This window comes from Erythranthe guttata, chromosome 8 (assembly GCF_056151865.1).
Source record: "Erythranthe guttata isolate IM_541 chromosome 8, IM_541, whole genome shotgun sequence".
Taxonomy (NCBI): Eukaryota; Viridiplantae; Streptophyta; class Magnoliopsida; order Lamiales; family Phrymaceae; genus Erythranthe; species Erythranthe guttata.
In genome coordinates this window covers 2336421-2357511 of record NC_142540.1, presented here as the reverse complement: position 1 = coordinate 2357511, position 21091 = coordinate 2336421, and the positions used below count along the sequence as shown (strand labels likewise).

The following is a 21091-nucleotide window of genomic DNA, read 5'->3' as shown; positions in this document are numbered from 1 at the left end:
AGCTCGTGAGCACGTGACCTACTTTGCTCTCCCAGCTTCAACACACTAGGTGATTTATTTTTTACGTCATCAAATTATAAAATAAAATTAGAATTTCATATATATATATTACATCACATAAGACTTCACCTCCAAATGAAATAAATCTTTACTTAAGTTTGACCATTTAAACAGATCTCCGGTCCAACACTATGGTTATTGCGCTCGTTGACTATGGTCAAAATCCAGAATTTTTCCTTTATAAAAGAAAAAAAAATAAAAAATACTCCATATCTGACCGAGTCCACCCAGCTCAAGCCCACGAATCACGAGTAAGCTACAACGATTGGTCCATCAGAGTTAATTTGTGGCCTAAAAATAATTATTAATAAATAAAAAATAAATTATTAAAATATTTTTCTCCAAAATAATGCATTTATCATACCAATGTTATTATATATATATATATATATATATATATATATATATAATTTTTTTTTTATATTATGAGTGCAATAAAAAATGGAATTTTCGATTCTCGTCAGTTTTTTTTTTCTATTTTCAAACAGATTGTTCGTTGTGATTTCTGAAATTTTGATTTCCGACTTTTCGAAAACTGTTTGGCCCGAAAATTGGAAAAAAATAATTAGTTTTACAAATAATTTTTTTTAATAGTATTGATTCAAACTCGATTGCGCGACCAATTTCCACCGCCTAATATTTTACCATTATAATAAATAATAAAACATTAAAATATAATTAAAAAAGAAAGACACAAAATCTGACCAAGTCCACAGGTGAAGCCCAAAATCCAGTAGTATTGCAACATACGTTTGGGCCATTGGACTTAAATTGTGGGCATTTATAATTCTTTGTGTGCATTAAAAACTTAATTGATAATATTATGAAGATTGCAAAACAAATTCCGAAAAATACAAAAAGAATTATATCCGACGTAAAAGAAAATAACAATTTAATTTGTTATCATGCAACCTGAAAAATAAAAGTACGCATATGGTGCATTGTGATTGATTTATAGTATTTTGAGGGTGTAAAGTACTGTTAATTTTATTAAAAGATGCAAAGTGAAATTAAGCCATTTAAATTTTAAAATAAATAAATTAATAAGTGGAAAAAGAGTTATGCCATATCGGGTGTATGAGTGATTCAATCTACATCCACGAACTCTCCCACAAAACATGAATTGACCAATCGGGTAAGGGTTGTACTTTGTGGTACTACTTAATTTGGACCCCTAGTTTACTAGCATCTCCTAAAAAGAAACTGTAATAAAATTAGATGTACTCTTTTCTTTCAAATTATATTTACACGTAGGACAATAATTAATTAATCAGCGCCGAATTAATTAATTAATTGACCCTCGTCCTGTCACGTAGTGGAAGTGTGTGTGTGTGTGTGTGTGTGTGTGAAATGTTGCAATAAAAGAGGTGATGTGATAATTGAGGATGTTTTATGCTTTCCTACTTGAAAAGTCCCGTCTGCATCGCAGCTTATTTCAACTGATTAAGAAATGACCAAATTAAGTAGGTCCTTCACACCCTATAAATAGATTTTTTTATTTTTTATTTTTTTATTTTTTTATTAGGAAATCAAGAAGATGGTAGTAGTATCCTAGCCTAATTTATTTATTTTTATGATTAAAAATTATAAAAATTAAATTTGTTTTTGTTTTATTCATTTTCTTGAAAAATAACTTTAATCCAAAACCCAGTTAACGCTAGCCCAACGCTAATTTGTTTTTGTATAAAAAAAATTTAAAAAAATTCCCTACTGATTTTCTATTTTCTATTTTTTTTTTCTTTCTTTCTTATGGTTTGCCATTTTTATTTTGTTATTCCAGTTTTTTCGATAGCATTTTTGTAATTATTGTTATTTTTGTTTTTTTTTTCTCCCTACAAATTCTCTAATTTTTACTTTTGAAATAATAGCCTGCACATCGCGGGAAAAATACTAGCAATTCTAATAAAAACATCTTACTTAAAAACGAAAGATTTCAAGTATAATTTAATAAAACATCTTACTTAAACAATAGTGAATCGTGTGTACCTTGTTTCCCTTCATGAAAATGCATTGAAGAAATTATTAAAAAAAAAAAAAAAAAATTAATTAATTAATTAAAAAAATAAATAAAATAGTTTGAAGATGAATCCATGCACGTGAGTGACTCAACTTACCCTCGCAGTCCCCGGGGTATTATCAAAAGTCAAATAGGTGAAAAATGATTTTAGCAAACCCATAAAGGTAATTCCACTTTACGCAATAAAAGACTTTATTTCTATATACCCTATCAACTTTTAATTTAAAAAAAAAAAACTTGAATTTAATTTTTTTGATTGGCAAAATATTAAACAAAAAATTATTGAAAATAAAAACCCATATTTTTCGGAGGCCAACGGTGTAGGCCGTGTGGCTTACCCCTTGGGTTGGCCCATTACAAAACACTAATTTATTTTCTATACAACAAACGGGTTATGAAATGCTACATCTAATATAATACACTGAATTATTTGAATTATAGATTAATATAATTTATCATGCACTAAACACAAATACACATGAGTGTATGTGTTGAATGATGATTCAAAATTATTCGACGTATTTCCCTGTGTGTGTATATATATATATATTATATATATATATATATATATATATATATATATATATATATATATATATATATATATATATATATATATATATATATATATATATATATATAACCATGACCAATTATGCGTTTAGTCATCTAATTACTAATCTGGATTAATTAAAAAACCTATAGTCAAAAGTCAAAACTAAAAACAATTAGATTGACAATGTATTTGATGGGTCAAAAATTGACCAGACGTAATTATCTCTATACTAATTTAGATCTAATGAAATTTAATAAATAAAATGTTGGATAAATTAAATGCTAAATTATATAAATAAATAAATAAATAAATAAAATTCTTCATCTTTGACCAAGTTACAAAAAAATAAGTTAATTTCCAAAATCACATGTATGAATGGCTTGTTTTAGTAAGTGTGTATGGAATTAATGAGATTGATTGAACTATTACGATTATGGCTGTTGAGATCCTAAATTCAAATAAATCATTGAATAAATATTAAAAAAGAATCCTAATATTAGATTATTGATCCGATTCGCATGATTTGTAATTTTAATTTTAAATTTCTTTGTAAGGAAAAAAATTTGATAGCACAAATTTGAAATGAAAGGCAAAAGTGTGAGATGAAAAGGGAGGGAATTAAATTGCAATTAACGTCTGAAAACATTTTGTCTGAAAGAAAGTGAGTTGTACGTTGCGCATTGAATGTAATGTGGTGAGTCTGCACGCAATCGCTGAGCCACTGTTTCAGACTCACTACGTCCTTTTTGTCTCCCCCTATCATGGGCCCTACATAATATAGATCAATTGTTTTATATTTATTTTGTGCTCCCTACATTTCCTAATATTAGACAATTTCACCCATAGTTTTTGATACTCTTATTTTTACACACATATATTAAACATTTTGCAATTTCCAATATATATAAATATATAATATCTACATTTTTACTTTTTACTAATACAATAGTTCTCATTATATCATTTTATAATTTATGCTTTACCAAGCCATCAATTATATCCAAGAAATAAGTTCAAGCTCGAGCTTTCCAAAGTTCGATTTATTTACATTAAGTCGACGCAAATGTGTAAATAAGTCGAACTACTATAAGATTTGAAAGTATTGATAAAAAAAATTATTTAAAAAGAAAATATTTGTTATTTGGTTTAGAGGTAGTGCTGGAAGCGATCAAGTTTAACTGATGGATTAATTAAAGGTTTAACTGATTCGAGCTCTTGAGCTCAATGAAATCACAAAAGTCGTTATGCTTGACTAAATTATGAAATATCATCCAAAAGTGTATTGATTACATAGATCTATTAAGTTTAACTAAGAGTCGTTATATACGTAAGTGAATTATGAAACGGTTATCCGTTGATGGATTAATTAAAGGTGTAACTGATTCGACCTCTTGACCTCGATGGAATCTATATTAAAAAGTCGTTATACATAATTGATGACTTTGGAAATAAACCAATAAACCAACATACCTATAATTCAATTATGTATAACGACTTTTATAGATTTCATCGAGCTTAAGAGATCGACTTCGTTACACCTTTAATTAATCTATAGCTATATCAACTAATAACCGTTTCATGATCCAATCACGTATAACGACTTCTATAGATTTCATCGATCGCAAAAGCTCGACTCGGTTAAATCTTCAATTATTATATCAATGGATAACCGTTTCACAATCCAATTATGTATAACGGCTCTTAAGAGCTTGACAGTTATAAGTACTTAATACACAGTTGGACGATATTTCATAATTCAGTTACGCAGAACGACTCGTACAAACTCGATCACCTCCATCACCGGTTCTAAACAACTAATAACAAATTTTATTAGTTGTGTGTTATAAAATTCAATTGTAATTTTTATTAAAAGAAAAGTTTATCACATATAATATCATGATAAAAAAAAAATAGTAATTAAAAAAAAAAGAACAATGCCAAAATTGTAAATAAGTGAAATATAAGGGCGTTAAAGTGAACAACAAAAGGGGCAGTTTTGGAAATTAACAGAGTAAGAGACAGCACAGAGGGACAATGAGGCAACTCGCAGAGCATACATTTAACATTCCTTCAGAGTAAAATATTGCTAACAGGGACCCTAACCCACCGTTATAATCCAACGGTCAGAGCATGCTTTCACTGAACTCACCCACGGCCCAGATTAATCCATAAAAAATGCAACACACACACACACACCATATATACTTACAAATTACTTACACACGCGCGCACCCCACACACACGTACACGCACGCACACACATATAAAAATGACGTAGACTCTCCGCCCTCCGGTTATGATCTCTCTCTCTCTCTCTCTCTCTCTCTCTCATTCAATATGTTTCCTCCCTTTCTCAGTCTGTAATTTCCATACAAAAGTTCATATATATATATTATATATAATTTTAAATTGTTCAACCATTTCGTTGTTTCGGGATCGCGAAAGCTGAAGATCGGATCGAACTCAAACCCTAGGTTTCACTCTCTCCGATAAAAAAAAAAGGTTCGTTTTTTTTGTTCTTCCAATTTTTTTTTTTTCACGTCGAACAAACCGTTCTGTAGCAGTTTTCTTCTGTGTTTTTTTTCTTCTTCAAATATATTTATTTTTCGTTTTTTGCAGATGTCGTAAACACTCGCGGAGAGAGTCATTTCTTCGAGTGTTTCCTTCAATTAATCGAAGACGGTATGATTATTTTTTTTTTTTTCTGAAATTGTTTGTTTTTCCCAATTTTTTTTTTTTGATTTGTCGATTTGAATGTGAGATTAGGTTTTTCAAAGACAGAGAAAGATCTCGTCGTTTTGATTCAGCGTAACGAAAAGATTATACGGATTTTTTTTAATTTTTAAATTTTGATTTTTTTAATTTTAATTACCTTTTTTGGATCTGGAAAATTCTTCAGTACTAAACCAGGTCTGTCTTGCATTCCAAGTTGATTTCGATTTAGAGAGAGAAAGAGAAGAGAGAGAAACAAAAATCTTTTCATAATCAACCCTATGTTTCGTCGCCATCATCATCATCTATTCATCTCCTCCAACTTTTCCATTTAATTTTTAATTTTTTTAATTTTTAATTAATTTTATTCTTCTGAACTTACCTTATATAAAACGGTGACTTGATTTTAAGAATGAGTTTATTGACTTTCCATGTCGGCTTTAACAGCTCTCCTCTTTAATTGCTTCAGAACCCTTCTCTTTAATCGGTGAACCAAACCCTATTAAATAGTACTAATTATTTTTATTTTATTTTTATTTAAATCTCTTACGCATGTGCATCTCTATATATATATTCTTCGATATAATTAAATCATTTTTCAAGATTTCAGTGTAACGTTAAAAAAAAAAAGTCACAGAGGCGCATTGATGAAAATTTTGTGTGTGTTTGACTGATTATAATAATAATAAAAAATAATGGTGTTGTCTTCTTCAGTTGAAGAAGCTTTAAAGAAGAAGAAGACGAAGAAAATGTCGTCGTCAAACTCCCCATGTGCAGCGTGCAAGTGCCTCCGGCGGAAGTGCACGCAGGAGTGCGTGTTCGCGCCGTATTTTCCGCCGGATAATCCTCAGAAGTTCACCAACGTCCACAAGGTGTTCGGCGCCAGCAACGTGGCCAAGCTGCTGAACGAGCTGAACGCCGCCCACCGCGAGGACGCCGTTAACTCGCTGGCGTATGAGGCGGAGCAGCGCCTCCGCGACCCGGTGTACGGCTGCGTGGGACAAATCTCAATCCTCCAGCAGCGGCTGAAGCAAGTCCAGATTGAGTTGGACTCCGCCAAGAAGGAACTCTCCGCCTACATCGGCCCCGCCGCCCTAATGCCCATGTTGAACAACCAGGGTTTCCTGCAACACCACTCCAACTTCAACCCGGCGGCGGCCGCCGCCGCCTACCAGATGGTGCCCTACAATGTCCAGCAAATGATGGGCCCTCCGACTGGGGTCCCACACGGTGCCGCCCAGCTCATGATTCGCGGCGGCGACCCTCACCACCCCCACCACCAGCACCACCAACAGCAACAGCAGCAGTTTCTTGAGGCGCAGCAGTTAGCAATGGCGGCGGCCGCCGCCGCTAGAGAGCAGGAGATGCTGAGAACCTTCGAGCACCAACAGAATCATCATCATCAGCAGCAGCAGCACAGTGAGTTAGTGAGGTTCAACAATGGGTTTGACGACGACGAAGTGGGTGGTCCAGTCACAGCCACCGGATTCAACCAGATGGTGACGGCGGCGGCGCCAGTGGCGGCGCAGCCGTCGTTAGCCCTTGGAAATGCTTACGAAACAATCCCTTATCACCAGATTCAACATCAGCAGCAAGAGCACTCTCATAATCAAACACACATGCTCTCTCATCACCCACACCAGATTCAACTTCAGCCGCAAGATCTTTTGCAGCAACAACAACAACATATCGTTGCAGCTCACCATCATCAACAGCAGCAGCAGCAGCACCAATTAGCAGCAGCAGCAGCTCAAACGCATGCCACACAATCACAACAGCAGCAGCAGCCAATGAGAGCTAAGAGCGAGGAGGGCAGGAGCATTTAAATCATTAATTTTTGTAATTGGTTCCATAATTTCCATATATCTTCCTCCGAGCTTTTGTTCATCAAACGGAAATATTCCATCCAGGTAACTACTTTCCCTTACTTTATTTATTTATTAATTTTTGTCAATATCTTGATCACGCATTATTAATGCCGGGGAAGAATTGGGGTTTGTCTCTTGTGATTATTGTTCTTGTGTAACGTAACATGAATAGGGCTTTACTGCATTAATTGAAAAGGCAGGCACAAAATTAACTACCTGGTTTAAATTTCAAGCAGGTGGGTTGGCTATGAGAATTATTGTCTTGTCACTGCCCCTTTTAGATGACATGTCACAAATTCAGTAATCATAACTCTTGCAAACCCTATGAACCCTAATTTCACTTTTTCTTTGTTTTCTTGCATTTTAGTGAGGATGCTAGTTTTTGGAGCCATATTTAGGCATATTTTATTCTGCAGAGAGAGAGAGAGAGAGAGATGCAGTTGTGTAATAAATGGGTCAAAAATATGTATATTAATTGTTAAAAGAAAGCTAGTTCTTCCCACTACATGCTATGCTGCCTGGCCACATTCACTAAGAAAAATGAATTAGCAATAGGGTGTTGTTATGATTCTGCTGGATTTTGCCCTAGTCTATAATAATATGCTCAAAATGTCACATCTAGATAGTGAAATAACCTCCTGAATATATTTTTTGTACACGAATGCTCCTTTTCGTTTCTCATCATAATTTATTACAATATTATTTTTTTTTAAAGTTATTATTATTATTCTATTTTTAATGCTAGCTAGATCTGAAATACTGAAACCCTCATGTTTGATCAATTTGTCAACGTGTATATATACATATATAATTATAGTAGAAAAACTTTGTCCTGTTGCATTGAAATTGTATAGAATAATATTTCTTGTTTCATATAGTATGGAGATGTATAATAATAACTTGAATTCTATTTTCAGCAAAGCTTAGGGCGGAGATTAGCGTAGCGAGGAAAAAGAAAGAGAGAGAGAAAGACTCATCAGATCGGGATAGAGAGAGAAACAAATCTTGTAATTTTGTCACTTGTACGTAATTACCAGTTTTTTTTTTTCTTTTTTTTTTTTTTGGAACTTCGAAAAAGACAAATTTCTGGAGGAAAAATACATTTGAAAAAAAAAACGTAGGAGCAGCGTTGATTTCAAACAATAGTTGTTCTCTTTCCGTTTACATTCTAAAGGTTACTTCTTTTTGCCGGTACATTCTCCATTTTTTTTATACTAACTATTGCTTTTCTTCGAAGTTACTATTGATAATTAATAATCTCGCTTAAATAATATTTTGTTTTTATAATTTCGATTGAATGAAAATATATTAAATTATTAATTTGATAATTTAATATTTCGCTATATTAATAGAATTGTACTAGTCCAACTATATTAATATTTCACTATATTAATAATTTCATTTTGTTGTAAAGATAAAATAGACTAATAGTATTACTTAATTTTATTAATTAAAAAAGTTGGAGGTAATTTATAGGCTTTTTTGGTTCTTGATGGTTGCAATTAGTATGGGAGTGCGTGTTGACAATGGACAAGAATTTAATAGCAAACATTATAAAAATTGTACGGTCCAAGAAGATGAGATTTGAGTTGGTAAATAGGGATTCCCATGTGAGAGGTGTTATTTCGTTGCTGATTTGGATGGTTGACCTTCATTTTTTTATTTTTTATTTTTTATTTTTTATTTTTATTTTCGTAATTAAGTAAATCACCTGAAAATCATTGACTAATGGCCTTTTAACGAGTCTAGTAGTCGTTACTAATATAATGCTATAGGCATTTGTTTTATGTTTACCCGCACGTGCCGCGGAAGATAAAAGAAACTCTTAACAATGGCATACTAATCTCTTTTCATCTTTGACACAAGTATTTAGAAGTCGAATAAACGTGGCTTGATTTTAGTACAATTATATAAAATAATTAAAATAACCTTTATCATTTGATAATTTATGAAAGAGATTAAATATTTTGAGAATTCAAATAACAAGGTCAAAACAGAAAAAAAAATTAACATTTAATGACATATTAGAAATATAAAGTGACAAGAATTCTCATCAAATTAAAGTTTATCTACTCAAACAAATTATGCTTACGTGTATATTTGTTTAAAATAATTTTTAAAAAAGACAGTGGCCCTTAGGCCATCTCCTATGTGTGGGGTTGGGGTGGGGTGGGGGAGGGGCTGATATGTTTAATGAGTAGGGGTGGGAGCTGGGGTGGGACTGGGGTGAGGGGTTGGGGTGGCTGGGGGTGTCATTTGAGCCCAGGGAGAAGCCCTGGGCTCTCACTCTCCAGTGCCTCACGTGTGTTTCACGTATGAGGCTTTGTTCCATTTTTTTTTTTTTTTTTTTTTCTTCCACATTAATTCTTTTTTTCTTTTCTTTTCATTTTAGTATTTTTCTTTTTTTTCTTTTTTTTCTTTGTATATTTTCTTTATTTATTTTAATTGGCCCAAAAAATAAGAAATTATTATTATTATTATTATTATTATTATTATTATTATTATTATTATTATTATTATTATTATTATTATTATTATTATTATTATTATATGGTGAGAGTGGTGTTGGAAAAAATTAGAAGAAAGAGATTGTTCGGTTGGACAAAAAATGGGTTGGGGTCGGGGTCGGGGTCGGGGAGCCCCGGGGGAGCCGCCCCCATCGATAGGAGATGCCCTTATGACAATTGCCTAAGTGACTAACTACTATTTGATTGTGGCAGGGACAAAAAGAAGTATATATATATATATATATATATCTGAACACACAATAAATGCCCTCCTTTCACTTTCAATCTGGACTATAGTATGTGACCATTTAATGGTGGTACCTGGCCCATGTCACATGAGTGTGACAAAGTGTGAATTAAAAAAAAAAAAAAAAAAAAGACTATTTTCTAAATTATAAATCTATTTCGTACATAAAATTCAGATAAATATGAGAGCAGAAGATTTCAATATATAAAAGAACAACATTAATTTCAAGGGCATATTACAAATAAGCCCATCAGTGGGAACTTATTCATAAAGAGATCCAGACAATATTCTCCTTTACCAATAAGTCCACACATGGTCCAGATTTATGTAAAGAACTAAAATAACCCCTCTTACTTTTATATGCTCCAATTTCATCCTTAACTTAATTTAACTTCAATTTGACCTCAAATTTCACAAATTATTCAATTTTGACCCAAAACTTTTTTTTTTCACAAATTTTTTTTTTCAAAAACTTTTTTTTCCGCCGGATTCCGGCGTTGACCGGCGGTCAACGCCGGTCTCCGGCGTTGACTTTTTTTTTTTTTTTTTTTTTTTTTTTTTCTTCCGGATTTTTTTTTTCCGGATTCCGGCGTTGACCGGCGGTCAACGCCAATCTCCGGCGTTGACTTTTATTTATTTTTTTTTTTTTATTTTTTTTTCTTCCGGATTTTTTTTTCCGGATTCCGGCGTTGACTTTTAATTTTTTTTTTTTTATTTTATTTTATTTTTTTTTTTTTCTTCCGGATTTTTTTTCCGGATTCCGGCGTTGACCGGCGGTAAACACCAGTCTCCGGCGTTGACTTTTTTTATTTTTTTTTTAATTTTTTTTTCTGTAACTTTTTTTTCCGTTTAAACAACAATATTGCTTTGAATGACAGTAATATTAACTATATTACTGTTAAACACAGTAAAAATAACTAAACTATAGTTTAACACAGTGATATTGCTATATTAATCTCTAGCACATTAATATTAACACAACAAAATTCATTATTATTGTATAATAAAGTAATATTACTATGTTGTCCGTTCAACAAATGTAAACAAAATAAAAAAAACCAAAAGAAATTAATATTACTGTGAGTGACAGTAATATTACTATAGCAACAGTAATATTACTATAGCAACAGTAATATTACAATAGTAGACAGTAATATTATTACGTTACTCCGTGAATAACTCAAACAAACAAAATATCCAAACAAAAGAATAATATTGATGTGGTTGACAGGAATATTACTATAACAAACAGTAATATTACCGTCAACCACAGTAATATTATTGTGTTTACAGTAATATTACAATAATAGACAGTAATATTAATACAAACACCACAAAAAAATAATAATATTGATGTTGTTGACAGTAATATTATTGTGTTTACAGTTATTTTACTGTCAACGACAGTAATATAATTACGTTGACTTGTCAACAAATAAAAAAAAAATAAAAAAAAATAATAATAAATAAAAAAATATAATATTGCATTAATTTACTGTCAACGGCAACACAATTACATAAATGTAATGTCAACGGCAGTACAATTACGTTAATTAACTATCATTGACAGTATAATTACGTTAATTTACTGTCAGTGACAGCACAATTACGGTCAACGTTTAGCGGCGGACGTGGAAAAAACAAAACAAACCAAACAAAACAAAACAAAAAACTTAAAAAAACACTAAAAAAAGAGACCGCCGGAAACCGGCGAAAAAATCCGGAAGAAAAGAAAAGAAAAAAAAAAAGAAAAAAGAAAAAAAAAAAAAAAAAAAAAAGTCAACGCCGGAGACCGGCGTTGACCGCCGGTCAACGCTGGAAACCGGCGAAAAAATCCGGAAGAAAGAAAAAAAAAAAAAAAAAAAAAAAAAAATTAAAAAAGTCAACGCCGGAATCCGGCGGCAAAAAAAAAGTTTTTGAAAAAAAAAATATTTTTTGAAAAAAAAATTTGTGGGTCAAAATTTAATAATTTGTGAAATTTGGGGTCAAATTGAGATTAAATTAAGTTAAGGATGAAATTGGAGCATATTAAATTATACTCCAAAAAAAAGTCAAAATTGAATTTTTGTGGTCAAAATTGAACTTTTATGGACAAAATTGATTAATTTGGATTACAATTAAGAATTGGGTATAAATGGTTGAGGGTAATATTGGGATATACATGAATGTTTCCTTTAGTTATAATAAATATTAAAGGGATGGGCTTATTGGTAAAAGAGATATGTCCCCTAAACCTAGAATAATAAACATGCTTGGTTGGGGACTTTTGCATAAAAATCCCTAATTTCAAAGCTAGAAACAAAATAAAAATAAAAGATATACTTCCCATTGTACAAGGAAACCAAAAGTATCATTTTGCCAATATTTATTTTAAAAAATATATGTTTTCTCTATCCTAATGTTTTAAAGCTTTGACAATGAGTTGATCCATCCATTTGTATCGGTGATCGAACTTTGTTCGTCAGTGTTACGACGTCAGCCTTATTTCCTAGTGTCGCAGGAACGACGTCAAATCTTTATCTTTTGCTGAGGATCATCGACTGGACGCGGTTCCTACAACACCTGAAATGATTTCCTGACGTAGATATTACGGTCAAGTTAGAAACCGTATCTTGAATTTTACCGAAACCGGACTAAGGATTAAAAGACGCCTTTCTCCTTGTCAAGGTTCTATGTGCCCTTTTACCGAAACCGGACTTTGATCTTTGGGTTGTCCTTGTTGGGCTTTTTTTTTTCCTCCCTTCAATATTTTATATATTTATAATATATTTAGAAATACCTACATATGAAAAATATTGAGAGATTATATATATTTTAATATGGGCCTGGAGAAAAGATCCCTGAATCAATTTTTGGGCTTTCATTTAAAACAGGCCGAATATGTATTGGATAAAAATTTATATGGGCCCAATTTATTAAGCCCATTGATTTGCATGGTCAATCTGGACTTTGTTCGTAAATAAATTAAATAACAGATAAATAGATTTTAGGGCAAATTATGGTCACCTCCATGAGATACGACCAAATTATGAGAAAAAAAAAAACCTATTGTTTAGGAAATTACATCACCCCTTCCTTTTCAATATTTTTACATAAAATTTATGTAATTCGGTTATTTACCGAACCAAATTGTATATATAGTTTGGTAAACGGTATGAAATGTTGGCGTACCGAAATTTCGGTTCGGTTTACCGGATTAATATCCATAAATTTACATAGTTAAGGATGTGAATTACACAAACATGAGGAGATTTTTCGTAATTTAACCATAACTAATGGGCGGCCATAATTTGCCTTAGAGCATCTCCAACCGGTTTCACCATTTTTTCACCAAATCCTATTTATGGTGGTGAAAAAATTGGTTCATCTCCCACCGGTAGCACACCATTTTACTCTTCCACCATTTTTAGTGGAAAAATGGTGGTTTTGGTCTCCAATGGCTATCACCAAAATTTAGACCAAATATTAAAATAATAATATTTCACCATTTCACCACTTATAGGAAATGGAATTTGGTTTGGTCTCTAATAACATTTCACCATATATACCCCAAAACTATAAATCTAATGTTAATCGTAATTTTATAAAATTTTATTTCGTAAATATTAATTATAGAACCAATGCTAAGTAATAAATTTTCTCAACTAAATAATTTAAAAATTATGTTATTAATCTTAAAAAATTGTCTAAACAAGAAATAACATGAACTCAAATTATTTTAAATATAATAAAATCATACATAAACAGAGACTATTAAGTACATGGGGAAGTGGAGGAACCGATGAAGATGTTTATGTCCCGGAATCTCCAAACGACAACAACTATGACAATAGAGACTATTAAGTACGGCATGAGAACTTAAATAAGCAGTTTATTATGATTTAAATTTATATAATTTGTGTTATTGTTTATCATGTTTTGTTATCACGTTATGTTGTTTGTTATTTTATGAGTTATGTATTTCAATTTAAATGTCCTGTCCTGCATTTCATCAATTAAAGTGTGTTTTGTTAATTATTCTATTATTGTTTATTGTATTTTATTAATAGCAATTAGCGTATTAGTTAAGTAAAGAAACGAACTAATAAACGTTGATACCAACAAAATAAACAAATTAATTAAAAATAAGCATATTTATATTTTTAGAGTTAATGTTTTGTTAATAATAACAAATGTATTTATATTTTAAAAACTAATTTAATAATTAATACCAATGTATTTACGATAAGTATGCTAATAAGTTGGTAATCGGGTGCAATTAGTTAAAATCGTCATTTTATATGGTACTTAATAAAATGGTGTTAATTACGGCAAATCCTATTTTCACCTCTATATTTGGTAGGAAAAATAGGATTTGGTGGAAAAAATAGGAAAATGGTGAACCGGTGGGAGATGAAAATTTCTTCACCAAAAATTTTGGTGGAAAAATAGGATTTGAGTATTTGGTGATATGGGGGTTGACCACGGTTGGAGGCTAAAACCAAATCTCTATAATTTTAGGTGTAATGGTGATATATGAATTTTAGGTGGGAGGCTAAAAACACCTAAATTAGATGAAAAAATGGTGTTACGGTGTCCGGTTGGAGATGCTCTTAGATTTAAATAGATATTACATGTAACTCTACAGTAAGATGTAAACAAAAACATTAGATTATAATAATTATTATTAAATAAATAAACAACTAAATAAAAAAGTTAAAAAAAAAAAAGAAAAAGAAAAAAACAATATCAAACAAACCACATAAACTTTCAAAACCAAACCATATAACTTTAATCCATAAATTAAGTTTTCACCATAAAATTTATACTACAAAAACTTAAACTCCCAAAATAGTTTGATGATAATTCCGCAATAAAAATATCCAGATTTATTATCCGAATTTTCGGTAAATGATTTCGATTTCTCCTATGTTAATTGTACCTGCAAAAAAATCGATCTCATGTTTTTTTCTTTTTCAATCTCCTAAAACGGGTGCTCGGCCGATTTTCCCTTCCAGCTACAGCTCTTCGACTTCTGATCATCCTCATCGGCTTCTTCGATGCTTTCACCTTCTTCGGTAGTTGTAGCGGACCCCACTTGAGCAGCTGACGTGGATCCCCCTGCCATGTCATCACGCAAATGTTGCTGCGGTGAGAAACAATTTGTCTTTGCTCGATTGGACGATTCTCCATGTTCGTAGTCTTGTCGGAACCATGGGATTATTCCCATCATATTCATCCTGGCCGCCGGGGCAGACGATGGATCCGGCACCTTTCTTACGTGGAGCCTGTATTTCTTTATTTATATATAACACACACAAATTAAACTTTGCATGAAAAAAAATGTGCCCTAATTAAATTTGAATCAATTATGTATATATATATATATATATATATATATATATATATATATATATATATATATATATATATACATGTATATATACACACACACACCTGCAAGTGGCTTTTGACTTCATCATTTGTGAGGCCTTCAACTTTCATCACTTCCCTAATCTGCTTAGGTGTGGCAACTGCAAAATGGACACACTCAAATGTTTATTATATTAAGGACTTGTTTGGTTACTAAGAAATTAAAAAGGCTTAATTCCACTTTGCACCCTTGAAATATACCATTTTGGCACTTTGCACCCTCGAAAAATAATAATAGCACTTTGCACCCTCAAAACACAATAAATCATTCACAATGCACCCTCAATTGAATAATAAAGGCAATTTTATTTTTCATTGGTGTTTTTCTTTTTGGGGTACAAAATAAAAAAAAAATTGTTGTTTTCTTGAACCTCAAACCTAATTTCGAGCGGACAAAGTGCGAAAAAATAAAAATTACTCCGGATTATTTAAAAAAAAACTACATTATCTTACAAAAGAAAAATTAAAAAAATAATCTCTTATCACTAAATTATTCGATTGTGGATCTTTTATGTCACTGTTTGTAAAATATTAGGTGAAAATATTTGGAAGAAAAAATAATTTTCAGATAACTTGATAACGTAATAGCTGAATGATTTTTTTTCGTAAAATATTTTATTTTGATAAAACAATATAATTTTTAAATATGTTGATGGAATGTATTTTTAATTTTGAACTTTATAGTTTCAAAATGATTGATGAATAAAAAAAATATTTGACATTTGGCATCCTAAAAAAATATAACTACAAATATTAAATTTATATTTTTTAGCTTTAAAAAATCATTTGGGGTGCATTATGCATGATTTATTGTATTTCGAGGGTGCAAAGTGCTATTAATTTATTTCGAGGGTGCAAAGTGCCAAAATGGTATATTTCAAGGGTGCAAAGTGGAATTAAGCCAAATTAAAAAGGATTAAGCAAAAAATAAGATTGAATAATTTTATGAAAATCCATTTATATGTTGCACGAGCGAGAAGCGAGGTTAAATAAATAATCTCTTAATTTTTAGACAAATGTTTTTCGCAACCAAATGTGGGTAAAGAGAAGTAATATACGAAAATTGTAGTTTTGGTCCTCTATATTGGTCTATTTAGGGATATAGTCCTCTAATTTTTCATGTTTTAGTTTTCCATGCAATTACTTTGAAATTTTAGTAATTTTGGTCCTATGTTCGCATGAATTTTTAATTTTATGAAGTTAGACATAAACTTCATGGATTTTAATACGGGCGCTTAATAGAATTTTGATTATGTGATAGCATTTGTGTTTTATAATGTCCATACAAATAAAAAATCGACGAGTTTGTTTGCTACATCATTTAACAACAGGTAAAATTCGAGTTCAAGTGAAATATGACTAAAATTGCTAAATTTTGCATAGTTATTGCATGTAAAATTGAAATAAGACAACTTAAGAGGACTAAATTGATAAGGAGCCAATATACATGACCAAATTCACAAATTTTCACAATTAATATACACATTAGATTTTTTTCTTAATTATTTCATTTGAATTTAATGGGATGAATTAAATTAGAATTAATTAAGGGTTTAAAAATAAACACTTACCCTGTGCGCCTCCGAGCTGCTGCAGCGCGTCTATGAAGACCCGGTGGAGCTCCGGCGACCAGCAGCGCCGCTGCTTCCTCTGCTGTTCGTCCTGGTGCGGTTCCTTCAGTTTCGTCTTCTTAATCATGAAACCCTGATCAGGAGCATCTTTCACAATCGAATCTTGAGCTGCTGTCGTCGTATGTTCTGCCACGTCAGCCTCCACTGGAATCGACAGCGTTAAACCGCCGCCGCCGCCTCCGTGGACCGTTGGATTGACAACAGCCACCGCCTTTTTCTCTTCCTTAATTGTCACTCCCACACCCACACCCACACCGGATGGTTTCTTAAATGGCGAAAATGCCCCTCCCTCCCTGTTCCTGAATATGCTCTGGCTCTCACTGGATTCCTCTTCTTTGTTCCTCTGAACTCAAGGGCAAATAAGGCAACAAAAATTAAATAAGATTCAGATTCATTAAAAAAAATTAGGGGGGTTAATTAGAGATTAAGAGTTAATAATGAATACAGATTTGAAGGATGAGTGTTGATTATTGTTGTCTTCCTCGTACTGAACAGGGGTGATCCAGAGGTGAAGAGAACTCATCCATTTCTTCGCCTCTTGTTGACTGATATTTGACGGTTTTGCCCTTCCTTCATCGTAAGAAGATTCACTCTTCAGCGGTATGAACTCCTCCATCACTGGTACCCTTTCTCTCTCCTCCCACTTCAAACTTTCCTTCTTCAATCTCTCAATTGCTTCATAAACAAATAATTAAATAATCCATGAACATACAAAAAAATCATGAAAAAAATTATACAAGGGTGGAGAGAGAGAGAGAGAGAGAGAGAGAGAGAGAGAGAGAGAGAGAGAGAGAGAGAGAGAGAGAGAGAGAGAGAGAGAGAGAGAGAGAGAGAGAGAGAGAGAGAGAGAGAGAGAGAGAGAGAGAGAGAGAGAGAGAGAGAGAGAGAGAGAGAGAGAGATACCATCTTTCAGGAGATGCATGGAGAGAGGAAGCTCGCGTTGGAAAACATGGATCTTTCTCATTTCTTCTTGAAAAGAGTGGACATAAAAATCAAGCTTCGACATTTTCTTGGAAAAATCATGAATCATTGACAACTCTGTCAGAATATCTGAAATGGTCTTCGCTAAAAAAATTGATCCCCCATCACAAGAAGAATCATTCACTTGCTTCAAATAATTCTCACCCATTCTGTGTGTGTGTGTGTGTGTGTGTGTGGTTTTGTTATTACACAGCCCAGATAAATATGCATGGAGAGGGTGTGGGTGGAGAATCATTTATATAGGCGTACAGTGAGGGTGAGTGGGAGGATAGCGGGGCAAAAATGTAAATAACAAAAAGTTTGGGACAAGTGATTCTTCTCGAATAAAAAAAGAAAAAAAGATTCGATGTGTTCTATGTTATGAATTCACACATTCGGCTCGTCGCATAATTTTTGTAATGTGGTAAGCGTGTTCTTTTGCCTATTCAAATTTTGGGGTTCTTTTGTAATATATTTTTTTCGCATGGGGTTGGATTCTAATTACATGATTTTTGAAGATTCCCAAAAGGGTAGGGATAGTGGGGGTATTTTTGCTGGTCCACGCTGCATATGATGAGGAGAAAGATGTCTTTTTGGACTGAGAAAAGATTTAACTCAATTAAAAAAAATGAAATATAATTTAATTATTTGATTTTTGCTCATGTTAATCTTTGGTTATTTGGATTAATGAAACTTTGTTTGATTTTATTAGAGATCAGATTCTTTGTAACTTTTTAGGTTCACTTTTCCAACAAACAAACCATTTAAAAAAGAGAAATCAGTTTCATAAGATAATCACTTTTTCTAGGATTATATATGTTTATTTTATTCTATTTATTTTTAATCTCAACTTTGTTGAATAGGATTATTGCATTTATGTGCATAATCTAGTTATCATTGATGATTGACGATTCAATAGATATGCAGGAAAATTGAAGGGATATAATCAAATTTATTTATTTTTAAAGTTTCATTCCTTGAAACAAATGGATGGATACAATAAAATAAAGGAGAATTTGGGTGGTCAAATTAAATAAAATTTGTCCCCTCAAAATAAATAAATTAATAATTTGGAAAAAGGAATAAAATGGCTAATAGTTGAGTGGCTCTCATTGAAGGAATTAATGAAGCTTTCTTGTAACTTTTTATTAATGAATAATCTCTAGATTATCTCAAAGACAATGAGTTATTGAATTTCTAGTCACCTTTTATAATTTTATGCATGAAATATAAATTATTTTAAGACCTTTTTTCACTAATTCATAATATATATCTCACTCGATCAATACAAATAGTCATTAATGAAATTAGTTTCAATTTACCTTCCAAATTTTCGGATTCGATTGTGTTGATAAGCCAAGTAATTATAATGACATATTCCGCATTAATTTTGAATTTTGCACGTTTTGGCTGTCACTCCGTTTTACCCTATCTCAAATCTCACGTGATTTAATTATAGCCGTTTTTAGTATATTTTAAATATACAACGGCAATAAAAATAAATGCCGATTACCTGTGATACATGGCATGTTTATCCGTAAGCGTACAGAGCAATACAGGTCGGATCGCACTCAGAAAAAAAGGAAAAAAAGAAATAGTGTATCTAACCCGGCCCGGCCCTATGTAATAAGGGTACTAAGCCACAAATGTTTATATATTATTATTTATAATTTTTATTTTGTTACTTTTTATATGAAATTGAAAGCTACATATATAATTTTTGATCCCATTTTTAAATCCCAAAATTAGTGATATTTAATTTGTGTAGATTTAATCTTGATAATAATATCCCATTATCACATACTAATAATAATATAAAATTGTTCAATTTCAACATGGCAATTCAACACTAGTTTCAATGTGTGAATTGCTCTTGATAATCAAGTGATCTTATGTATAGTATTTGATTCGAAAATTGCGCGAAATGTAAAAATAGGTATTTGCATGTAATATAATTTAATTTTGGTTCACTTTAGTTAGTAATAATTGTTGAGGATTGAATCACTAATGATCTAATCTTAACTCGGTAACTCGGCAAAAATACAGAAACTATTGAATCTAACTCAAGCTATATAGGAATCATCAATTCAGAAACCCTAATTTACATGCAGTCATGAATAAATAAATAAAAGAATTGCTATTTACGATTTTGGGGTTTAATACCAATATTCTCTCTCTCTCTCTCTCTCTCTCTCTCTCTCTCTCTCTCTCTCTCTCTCTCACACACACACACACACGCACAATTAGGGTTTCTTCATGATCACACACAAAAAGATTCTTTGGAGCACACCAATTCTTTATGGGCTTTACTTTTTTTTTTTTGTTTAACGAAATATTTAGCACTATCCATTTTGGAATCAGATTTTCCTTAACCGTGGATCTCTAAAAAGCATAAATAAAACCATTGTTTAGACCAATAAAAACTTGACACGTAGTTGGGTCACTGGGTGGGGGTCTGAGATTCTTTACAAGTCTTTGTTTGTCCTGTTACAGCTTTTTTCTCTCTCCAGGGAATAATCGTTCCTTCCAGAATCCCTCGTGTTTTTTCATAACTGAAACTGTACTCCCTATTCAACTTTTATAATAATAATAATAACTTAATAATAATAATAATAATAATAATAATAATAATAATAATAATAATAATAACAACAACAATAATAATATTAATAATAATAAGCATAAATTACGAAAAAAATCCCTAATGTTTGAGTAATTGCAACCACCCCATCAATTATGGATCTTTTTACACGTCGTCAAATTAAGCGGAATTTTCTAGATTATGTGAAATATTCTCCAGTTTGTACTCGTTTTACCCCACTCGAGCTCCATATTTTGAAACAAGGTGATCATACAATGTGTCTCTTGGCGTGTAAAATATCAAATTGCGGTACATCAAAAACTGCACTTTTACACAAAATCAGTACATACTAGAGAACATTTCACAAAATCTAGAATATTCTATTGAATTTGACACCATAAGTGTGAACGTGTAAGAAGATTCATAATAGAGGAGCCTAGTTGTAATTATTCAAACAACAAGGATTTTTTTGTAATTTGACCTTATCTCAAGGGTGGCCGATATAATTTTCATTCAAAAAAATGAAATATTGAAGTCTTT

General features: G+C 31.7%; 2 protein-coding genes across 3 annotated transcripts; one reads left to right on the top strand and one right to left on the bottom strand.

Annotated features, from left to right (window-relative positions):
• The first annotated feature begins 4929 nt into the window (after positions 1 to 4929).
• On the top strand, positions 4930 to 8449 carry ASL1 (ASYMMETRIC LEAVES 2-like 1). Of its 2 annotated transcripts, none has more exons than XM_088821605.1 (4): positions 4930 to 5135; positions 5253 to 5315; positions 6060 to 7255; positions 8131 to 8449. In XM_088821605.1, the coding sequence occupies exon 3, from the start codon at positions 6095 to 6097 to the stop codon at positions 7169 to 7171; it is 1077 nt and encodes a 358-aa protein (XP_088677731.1). In that variant the 5' UTR covers positions 4930 to 5135; positions 5253 to 5315; positions 6060 to 6094; the 3' UTR covers positions 7172 to 7255; positions 8131 to 8449. The 2 variants fall into 2 exon arrangements, with proteins under 2 accessions (XP_088677731.1, XP_088677732.1); XM_088821606.1 differs by having other exon boundaries at positions 5080 to 5132; positions 5252 to 5315.
• Positions 8450 to 14711: 6262 nt separating this feature from the next.
• LOC105975554 (transcription factor HHO2) lies at positions 14712 to 18227 on the bottom strand. Its single transcript, XM_013000757.2, has 5 exons — positions 17914 to 18227; positions 17456 to 17685; positions 16951 to 17353; positions 15404 to 15480; positions 14712 to 15242 (listed from the first exon to the last, which is right to left on the bottom strand). Exons 1-5 carry the CDS (start codon positions 18224 to 18226, stop codon positions 14931 to 14933), a joined length of 1335 nt encoding a protein of 444 aa, XP_012856211.2. The 5' UTR covers position 18227; the 3' UTR covers positions 14712 to 14930.
• Positions 18228 to 21091: the final 2864 nt, after the last annotated feature.

Coding starts and splice junctions, on each gene's coding strand:
- ASL1 (XM_088821605.1), top strand. CDS start 6,095: ATGTCGTCGTCAAACTCCCCATGTGCAGCGTGCAAGTGCCTCCGGCGG.
- LOC105975554 (XM_013000757.2), bottom strand. CDS start 18,226: ATGATTCTCCACCCACACCCTCTCCATGCATATTTATCTGGGCTGTGT. Junction 17,686..17,913: donor CATGCATCTCCTGAAAGATG/GTATCTCTCTCT, acceptor TTGTTTATGAAG/CAATTGAGAGATTGAAGAAG. Junction 17,354..17,455: donor AACACTCATCCTTCAAATCT/GTATTCATTATT, acceptor CCTTGAGTTCAG/AGGAACAAAGAAGAGGAATC.